Source organism: Penaeus chinensis, chromosome 38, assembly GCF_019202785.1.
Source record: "Penaeus chinensis breed Huanghai No. 1 chromosome 38, ASM1920278v2, whole genome shotgun sequence".
NCBI classification, from domain to species: domain Eukaryota; kingdom Metazoa; phylum Arthropoda; class Malacostraca; order Decapoda; family Penaeidae; genus Penaeus; species Penaeus chinensis.
In genome coordinates, this window is record NC_061856.1 from 2,406,538 (window position 1) to 2,416,537 (window position 10,000).

Below are 10,000 nucleotides of genomic sequence, written 5' to 3' on the forward strand. Positions count from 1 at the left end.
TCTTTTTTCTTCCTCCTCTCTCTCTCTCTTTTCTTCCTCCTCTCTCTCTCTCTCTTTTCTTCCTCCTCTCTCTCTCTTTTCTTCCTCCTCTCTCTCTCTTTTCTTCCTCCTCTCTCTCTCTTTTCTTCCTCCTCTCTCTCTCTTTTCTTCCTCCTCTCTCTCTCTCTTTTCTTCCTCCTGTCTCTCTTTTCTTCCTCCTGTCTCTCTTTTCTTCCTCCTGTCTCTCTTTTCTTCCTCCTCTCTCTCATTTCTTCCTCCTCTCTCTCTCTCTTTTCTTCCTCCTCTCTCTCTCTCTTTTCTTCCTCCTACTCCTCCTCTCTCTCTCTCTTTTCTTCCTCCTGCTCCTCCTCTCTCTCTCTCTTTTCTTCCTCCTGCTCCTCCTCTCTCTCTCTCTTTTCTTCCTCCTACTCCTCCTCTCTCTCTCTCTTTTCTTCCTCCTACTCCTCCTCTCTCTCTCTCTTTTCTTCCTCCTACTCCTCCTCTCTCTCTCTCTCTCTCTCTCTCTCTCTCTCTCTCTCTCTCTCTCTCTCTCTCTCTCTCTCTCTCTCTCTCTCTCTCTCTCTCTCTCCCTCTCCCTCTCCCTCTCCCTCTCCCTCTCCCTCTCCCTCTCTCTCTCTCTCTCTCTCTCTCTCTCTCTCTCTCTCTCTCTCTCTCTCTCTCTCTCTCTCTCTCTCTCTCTCTTCCTCCTCTACCTCCTTCTCTTACTCTTCCTCTTTTCTGATATGTGGAAACCCTGTTGAGAAGAAAGTTTATAAATATGGATCCCTTTCTCTGACGGTTGTTTGTCTTCACTCGAGGTCTCACTATTTTCATGTCTCGTAAACAGACCTGAAAGCATGTGACAAGAACAGAGTATTTGCATAATTTGAAGTGTGTGTGTGTGTGTGTGTGTGTGTGTCTGTGTCTGTGTCTGTGTCTGTGTGTCTGTGTGTCTGTGTGTCTGTGTGTGATATGTCTGTTGTGAAATTCAGCAAAAAGGGGATGCTGGTGACTATATGTATAGATAGAGGAAGTTATAAATAGAGAGCATTGATTGGTTTCCTGATATACACTTGAGGTTACATATAGATTCCGTTGGTGTGCGTCGCTTTCATTTTTTTATTTATTCTCTTTGTCTTTTCTACTTACTTTTCTCTTATTTCTCTTAGAGAATATTTGGCAAATGTGTGCAGTATGAAGAGAAAAAATAAGGGTGCTAAACGTGAGCTTAGGAAAATAAGGATGTGGTGATAATGATAGTGAATTTTGGTGGTTTGGGTTAACAATTATGTAGTTTATACGATTAAAGGAAGACTTAAGTGTGAGTGGTTCTTAGCAAGAGTGTGCACACACATGCACATGCTCACCCACCCCCATACCAGCAACACACACACACACACACACACACACACACACACACACACACACACACACACACACACACACACACACACACACACACACACACACTCACACACACACTCACACTCAATACTTACATACATGAACATATCCAATTTAAATATGTATTCTTGGATCTACCAATTCCTTAACTACAACGTATGTTCTTCCACAGGGACGTTTCCCATCGACACCACCAAGACTCGGCTGCAGATCCAGGGTGCCCGCAGCGATGGGGGCCAGATTGTTGCCAAGCGATACAAGGGTATGATCCATGCTCTTCTCAAGATATCGAGTGAGGAAGGCGTCAGGGCATTGTATTTTGGGTAAGTGGGTTCTTTAGTGAATGCTCTGTTGTAATCGAGGTGTTTGTAGCCGAGAGATAGAATGCGGATGTACATTGCGATACCTTTTAAATACGTTCAGATAAAAGTTTGCGAGGATGAAATAAAATAAAGAAAATGAAAAAGTAATGGATATTGATTTTATTATTCTTTCATTACAGTATTGCTCCAGCTGTCCTTCGTCAGGCAACATATGGGACCATCAAATTTGGCATTTATTACACCCTGAAACAGATGCTGACAAAAAATCCCAATGAAGAAAGATTGGGCATCAACGTTTTTTGTGCAGTCACTGCAGGTATTGAAATTCTCTACATTTGTCATATCAGCTAAAGATATCTCTGCCTTGTATCATCCACAATACAAGTGTAAAAAGTTACGAGTTAGAATAATGTCAAAATCTTCAAAATGACATGCAGTTCCAATGATATTCCAATCCCTGGTGATTTGCATCAAAGAGGATACACACATCAGATGTATGATATTGTGATGATCATATCACAGATCAGTGCTTCATTCTCAGCTTCAAAACATTTTAGTATGCACTTTAAGTGGGATAAGATTGTATTAACCATTTATCCAAAAATGGTATATCATTTTCTAAATCCGCATAGAAATTGTGGATAAGTTAACTACCTTGCAGTATACCTATGTTCTCCATCTTATCATCTGTATTGTAGCCCTTAATATATTGATATTTTTTCAGGTGTGGTGTCAAGTGCTATGGCCAACCCCACAGACGTCCTGAAAGTCAGGTTACAGAGTGGGCGTTCTGACTTCAAGGAGAAGTCTCTCCTTCAGGCATTTATTAGTATTTATAACCAGGAGGGAATACAGGGCCTATGGAGGGTAAGTTATTTGAAATTCAAGTTGGTGTAATATACTCTTTGAAAAAAACTAAATGGAGATATTGTAAATTGTATATGATCTTTGGTATTTATTTTACAGTGACTCATTCGTCCAGATTCATTTATGTAACCATATCTTTTCCATACAGGGAGTTTGCCCAACGGCGCAGAGAGCAGGGGTTATTGTGGGAGTAGAGCTGCCAATTTACGACATGTGCAAACACTATTTCATCAAGATGAACTTACTGCCAGATAATTCTACAAACCATTTCTTGTAGGTGATCCGATGCTTTTGCTATCTTTTGTGTGATGTGTTTGAAATGACCTTAGGATAATATTAAATAGTTAGGTGTTACCTAATGGATGCAGATGAGCATCAGCATCAGTGATTGTTGCTGATTTTTGTTACAATTAGTATAAACTGTTGTGGATGGTGCCAAGTGTCCGCTTGTTTGTTACACAGACCTTTCTGTCTTTGATTGGGAAAAGTTTCTAAAGTACTCATTTGTCCAGGAGTGATCAGTTCATTCACACTGTTGATATAGAATGCAGGTTCTTAAGAGTAAAGTAAGGGGCCTCTGTTCCATTTGGGAAACTGAAATTCAAAGAAACATTACATGCTGATTTCTCACAATAGATGAAGGGATGTTTCTAGTCTTGTATCAAATTCATTTTCTTAGTAGTCAAGAACCTCAGATGGCATAAAAGTATGTGTATATAGTCACAATGAGAAAATTCCCTGATGATCATCTATCCATGATGAGTGTTAATCAGTGCTAATATGATTTTGTTTTTCACTACCTCATTAACAAATTAACTTCACACTAATTGTAAAACCTGCTTTGTTAGAAATGTCATGATTAATGAAGTGTGAAGTTTACAGTCCATGCAGAGTGAAAGACTGGATGAATGAAGCTTCACTAGTTCAATAGTTCGGATAGGTAAAGTTAACGTGAGACTTCAATTCAGTGTGGGATACAGAGGTAGACCAAAGTTGGGATAGTGTAAGCTGTAGTGGTTGTAGGAGAAATCTAGGCCTTGTTTGGGCAATTCTTTGAGTTAATCATGGTTAGTGTGTGTCTATTCATATGCTTTTCCTGGTGGTACGTCACAGGCGACCACCTTGGTTTCACGTGTGTCCATTCCAGATGTTTCGCAAACGCATGTCCGGGATGAATCTAGGGTCCTTCGGGCCCTGGCAACGGATCCCAAATCCCCGGTCCCAGACCACTAACCCGGCATGGGTCCCCAGTCCTGTGGGACTGTGGGGCCCTGAGCTGAGGAACCGCCATGATTCTCGGGAGTGACTTGTCCCATGTAACGTTGATAACCTGACCTGTATTGTACCAACCTCATCATTAGTGCCTCACCACCACATCCATTGCCTCCATAATCAATTACACTGTATATTGCTTCTCTTCTCTGGACTTCTTGACTCTAGTTAGCTGTGTCTTGCTCTTCCCCAAGTGTACTTCTTGACAATATTTGATCTTATAATCTTTTGAAGATGCTAAAAAAATACGTGCTAACTCTCTCTACATTGTTTAATGTGTTTATTTTTGCGTCAATTGTTCTTATCGTATGGCCAATGATGGAAGTGTGTTTTGTCTCTCTTTGATTACTTGATATTGAAAGGAATCAATCCAGACTCTACATCATATATTTCTAAATTAAAGTTAGCTTAAGATCTCCTTGTGAACCCTTACTGCAGTATTTCATAGATTTTTAAGGAGCTGAATTTGTGTGTGTAGTGCATCATTCATATGACTGATAAAATTTTTACTGAACTATGCCTTTTCTTTTACTTGCGTGAGATGTAGATGGATTTTTTGTTTTCTTTTTTCATACATCAACAAGCTGATTTCTTTTTTCTTCATCATTCTCTTTCATCTTTCATATCATCATCATAATCATAATGAGAATTAAATTATAAATCTGATATGGAAAATAAAAAAAACAACAACAACAAAAAAAAGGAAATGAATTGTTCAATTGGCTGTTTATTGTTTGTCTTTGATACAAACATCTCACTGGCTGATTTATATTTATCTTTAAGTTTCTTATGCAAATGCTCTTTTCCTTTATTTATACTTTTTTTCCACTGGAAAGTCTACAGTATGTCACCATAATAATTGCTGAAACTCCTGCTTATGGAAAATGTCATTTGAATATGCAAATAACCATACTATGCAATGAATGGAAGGTCTTTACACATTTATTGCATATATATATGTCTATTTACATATATGTATATATATGCAGTATGAAAGAGCATGTTGTCACTGAAACTTTTATAAATTTTCTCAAGCCAAGTTAAATGCATGCTATAGGCACAGTTTATTTCTTTACATTGTTAATCAGACAGTGAGAAGTCAAATAAAACTCATATATGGATATCTACAACTAAGGAAAGCACATGTATGAAAAGGAAAAATATGGAAGGCAAAGGAAATACCTCTTAAGATATGCAAATACTTTCATGTATGAGGAATAAACAAGGGAGTTTACCCATGTGTAATTCCTTCCATTTTCTTCCATGACAGATCGAGCTTCATATCTAGCCTGGGGGGTGCAGTTGCATCAACGCCACTGGACGTCGTGAGGGTAGGTGTCTTTGCTTTCGAGAATGCAATTTGGGTATCAGTGAGAGTCGTGTAGATTCAAGATTGATATTTTGTATTTTTTTCTTTGGGTTATGGCTGCTGTAAATTGAATGCTCTTTCTTTACAGAGTGAGGGAGTTTAAGTATAATTGTATTTAAAACTTCATTCACTCCCCTTTTGTTTATTTCAGACACGCCTGATGAACCAAAGAAAACTTAAAGCTCCAGCCGCAGTAAGTGGCAATGGTGCTGTTTGTACATCCCCGGTGTATGCTAGTACTGCTGACTGTTTCATACAGGTAAGATTTTTTCAGATTTGTTTACAATTACTGTGAAGAAGTGCAATAGAAAAAAAAAAAAAAAAAAAAAAAAAAAAAAATCTTGCCTCTTTTAATAATTCTTAAAAGTACAGTGGTAGCGTTGTTATCTTAGAACTGCTGACCTGCATTCAATCCCACACTACCACTGGATGGTAACCCTGGCCCTTCCTTGCACACTGGAGTAATTTAGTAACAATAAATAGACAGCCATAGTTTGACTGAAGTCTCAAGAGCCACCACACCAAACCCAAAATAATAAATATAATCATTATTATTTTTAATATTTATACTATGTACAAGCAATTTATGGACATACTTTCTTGCAGACTGTTAAGGCTGAGGGACCCTTGGCTCTCTATAAGGGCTTTATCCCTACATGGCTGAGACTTGGCCCATGGAACATCATCTTCTTTGTCACCTTCGAGCAACTCAAGAAGTTTTATTAGGTTGTGCAGCATCTCCATTGGACCCTTGTGAAGCTCAAGACATCTAATGAAGTTCCTGTTACCTTCCGAAGGTCTATGCGGCATTAAGAAGATCTAATGGGAAACTTGGTAGCATTAAAGTGAAGTGCAGCTTATAATCTTGTTGTGATCTATGTCATAGATGGAGTTCATGGTTCAAAACCATTTCATGAACTAAAGAGCATTTCCCAGAATTTCATATCCGCCTGATGACTTGCATTTGCTCGCCCACAGAGTTGTCCTCTTGATGAAAGCAGTGGACAAATAATGGGAAAAAAAGTATTGAAATTACAAGGGAAGCTCTTTGTTCTCATACTTTTTTTTAAACATTTGAGACCTTAGCAGTGATTCTTCATAGCAAACACATTGCAAAGTTTTTTTTGACAATCTGTATGAAGAAACCTGTTTGTCAGATCTCATATTTCATAATTCAGATCCACATCACATCCATTTCTTTTGTTTTATAATCATATATGTCAGCCTCATTAATATAGGGTGCTCTTGTCAATTTCTCTCCTGTGGAGCAGGGGGACTCATGTATAATATCAGAATGTCACATTTGATATTAGTCATTCCAACTAGGAAGATCCTTCACCAGAATGAGATGTTGAAACGGTAATATATTTTATGGAGTTGTATTTTTTTGTTTTTTGTTTTTCATAATGGAAGATGTAAATATCTCATTTTAGATCTATTGTTCATAAGGTCTGTTTAAATTATTTCCTGGTTAAATGTAGTTGTGAAATGACTTTGTGTGAAGATTGAAAGACACTGTTTTCAGTGACCAAAGATTTGCTATTGATAAACGCAGCAGTGGATCAGCCAAGTTTTGACAGTGAGCATTTAATTACTAGGCATACGGCCATTTCACTTGCCTAGTCCTAGCACCAGTTTTTATTTTTGGTGAGATTGGCTTCTGTAGGAATATATGCTTTTATGACCATTGATGTTCTCTTAAAATTACAGTATTTAAGAAAGTATATTCAAGGAAACTATTGCTCACTTCCAAACTCAGTCCTTGCTCTGTGTACGTGATTACTTTTGACAAATGTATTGTGTAAATGTGAATTTATCTATTTTTGTAGAATGTGAACGAGGTAAGATACTGACAAATGAAATACAGTGAAGAGATCAAAGTGTTATGGTGTGTGATAACTTTAATTTATTTTGGTCTGGATCTGGAGTTATTGCTTTTGTGAATTTTTGTTATGTAGGTTGGAGAAATGGAATATTTGCCCTTTATCTTCTCTTTCGGAAGTATTTATATATTGTAATACTCAAAAGCAATTGTAAATTATCTTTTTTATGAATTGCAGTTTGTAAGAGTACATGATGAGTGTGAGGATGTTCAGTAACTTATTCTTCCAAATAAAAGTTATATCAATACCTGTTCTTTTTGTGTCACCCCCCCCCCCCCCCACTCTTATGAAAATGCAATAAAAAATTTATCGACATGGGGTACTTCTAAATTCATAGCAATAATTGCGTGAGTTTTCCAATTGAAAATGTTCACTTGTACTGCATATACACATTGTTACTGTTAACAGCTTGACTTCTCAAAACTTTTCATCTAACAAGAGACTAATTTTGCAGGACATCAATCTTATGTGTAAACTGCAGCTGTGGAGTTAATTTCAAGCATATGTGCAAAAAACAGCTGACACCTGTGGGATATGCCAGCTATTTGTATTTTATAAGCCCTTTCTCACTGAAATATTAGTGAACCTACAAATACTACAAAACTATCCCTGATTTTTTGATCCCTGAAGACAGATAACCATGTCCTAATTCACACATAATAACTACAAACAAGGTTTTAAAAAAAATTGACGTTAATGTATAATTTATTAACACTGAATTATTTACAGTCCTACAAAGGTAAAACAAAAAAGTTCTCTTGCTTCGAAAGCAGGGGAAAAGCAGCTTCTATAATGCTGCTTTTCCCATAAAAGCCCATAACGATGTTAATGGCTATCCTCCTTGTAATAGCGGAGTCCACAATAGATGCAGTCGTGAGTTCCTGGCTGGTCCTAGAAGGAAAGGCAACAGGTGATAATCAAAGGCAACAATATGCGACATTATTCACAAAATAAGTGAGACTTTTCCAAACTAATAATATTGCCATCCTTACTATCATTATCTTTAATGTTCCAATTACTATCATTATAATCACTTATCATTATTAATAATAATAATAATAATCAATAAAATGGTTAATTTCAAATCAGCACAGGACATTTTTTTTTAAATGTTAAATATGAAAACAACAGATGTATATCAAAACAAAAGTAAAGTACTTTTGGAGAAATATGCATATATGATCCAGAAAAATTAAGTCAGCCTTATAATTACATATAAAAAAAAGAAATAAATACTCAAAATAAAAGAAAAAAAAAAGAAAATAGGATTTGAATACATCATTAGAGAAAAGGAAACACAGGTTTACTTAAAAAAAAAAAAAAAAAAAAAAAACATAAAAATGTAAAACGTAAAAACAAACAAAATAATAAAAGAACAAACAAGATATATGTATCCATATATATAAACAAGAATTCAGAGCAAAAGGATAAAAAAATTATCTCTATAAATAAACTAATAAACAACCAGACCACCGAAATATCGCTCACCAAGTTGATATAGACCCTAGGGTGGCCAAGGGCTCCAGGTCCTCCGTCACAAGCCACGACGCGCGTGTTTACCGCCTTGGGAGGAACTTCCTTGACCAGGTTGATAGACCACCTGGGATTGGTCTGTCTGGGAGTCATCACGAACCGGGCATTTCGGCTGTCGTTCTCAGGAAATTTCTGAAATGGCAGAATATATAGGGCTGTAGAGTTGCTGAATCCTGGGCATATTGATTGACAATGTTGACTTTTTAGGACTCTTTCTGAAGGTTATAAAATATGCACAGTATAAAAGTTTAACAGATAAATAAAGCAGGAAAAGTTTAGTTTTGCATGCATTCTATTTGTCTTTTGACACTCAACAAGAATACTGTATAACTCTATGCAAGAATTTTCATGTGCTGCCAAAGCCATTTTACCAAATATGAGTATCATCTAAGTATGGTCCCAGGTAAATTTCTACAGGTTGGTTCAATATTTGAGTATCTGTTAACAGTTCCTGAAGGAAAAGAATAATGTTGACCCTCAGGCCTCATACACACCTTTGGCTCTATCTCATGTTTATCATTTGAACAGTCTCTAGCCTTTGTACACATCAAGATATTTTATTCAAGTCATGAAACATCTTGTCAAATACAATGTGATTCTTACAGAAATCAACTGAAAGTCATGTGACTGTTAAGCATGTGTCTAGAGACACAATTCTGGGTGTATCTTGTCTGCTATTAAATATGGGAGATAACTGCAAACTGTCTCACAGCAGATGTTATGTCTGGACTATAGCTCAATAGCTGTGCAACCGTATCCTGACTACTTCGCAACATTTATGATACTCTCTAGACTTTGTATCTTGATGTATTTGAGATTTATCATTACTTCCAGCACTTTCTGTTATCAACTATATTCTTTATTTTCATAGTATAATAAGTTTAACAGTATGATAGCTTCAATAACAAAATGAATAACCTATTAACAGCAGTAACATTTTTTCCTAGTTTAGTATTCTATACAAGTTTTCAAATATACCCTATTAATGGGTTCATAACTTTAGCAGTAACCAGCACAATATTCAGGTTCACAACAATAATAACATCCATTCCACATGGAAAGCTTTCCCCACCCTACGTATTTTTCAGTGCTGTAATATAATATACATTTGTTTTCACCACATACAAGCATAAGAATGAGTATACTATTACAACCCACATTCTGTTATGTTCCTCATTGTACCTGATCCTTGTATGAAAAAGTTCCCTCCCATGCTGTTCCATGGCTGATGAAAATAATTACATTTGGTAAGATAATGCAGATTAAATTAAGAACACACACAATGTGAATACTGGCCAATAAATGGTTTTGTGGAGTGGAAGAGAACATACTGAAACAACATTAAATATTTCAAAATTTATATAAGCAAA

General features: G+C 36.5%; 2 protein-coding genes across 3 annotated transcripts in view; one reads left to right on the plus strand and one right to left on the minus strand.

Moving 5' to 3' along the window:
- The window catches only part of LOC125045854 (mitochondrial uncoupling protein Bmcp-like), a 42,101-nt gene extending 34,757 nt beyond the window's left edge, over window positions 1-7,344 (plus strand). The window contains exons 3-9 of the mRNA XM_047643402.1: window positions 1,556-1,706; window positions 1,886-2,022; window positions 2,431-2,573; window positions 2,722-2,846; window positions 5,116-5,176; window positions 5,366-5,473; window positions 5,821-7,344. Coding sequence (XP_047499358.1) covers window positions 1,556-1,706; window positions 1,886-2,022; window positions 2,431-2,573; window positions 2,722-2,846; window positions 5,116-5,176; window positions 5,366-5,473; window positions 5,821-5,940 — 845 coding nt within the window. The 3' untranslated portion in view covers window positions 5,941-7,344. The remainder of the gene's footprint in view (window positions 1-1,555; window positions 1,707-1,885; window positions 2,023-2,430; window positions 2,574-2,721; window positions 2,847-5,115; window positions 5,177-5,365; window positions 5,474-5,820) is intronic.
- Window positions 7,345-7,790: 446 nt separating this feature from the next.
- The window catches only part of LOC125045855 (NADH dehydrogenase [ubiquinone] iron-sulfur protein 6, mitochondrial-like), a 6,527-nt gene continuing 4,317 nt past the window's right edge, over window positions 7,791-10,000 (minus strand). Inside the window, exons 2-4 of one of the 2 annotated variants that reach the window (XM_047643404.1) lie at window positions 8,586-8,762; window positions 7,912-7,988; window positions 7,791-7,879 (exon numbers count right to left, since the gene is read on the minus strand). In XM_047643404.1, coding sequence (XP_047499360.1) covers window positions 7,923-7,988; window positions 8,586-8,762 — 243 coding nt within the window. In that variant the 3' untranslated portion in view covers window positions 7,791-7,879; window positions 7,912-7,922. Of the gene's footprint in view, window positions 7,989-8,585; window positions 8,763-10,000 lie in introns of both variants that reach the window. The other variant, XM_047643403.1, reaches the window with a different exon arrangement.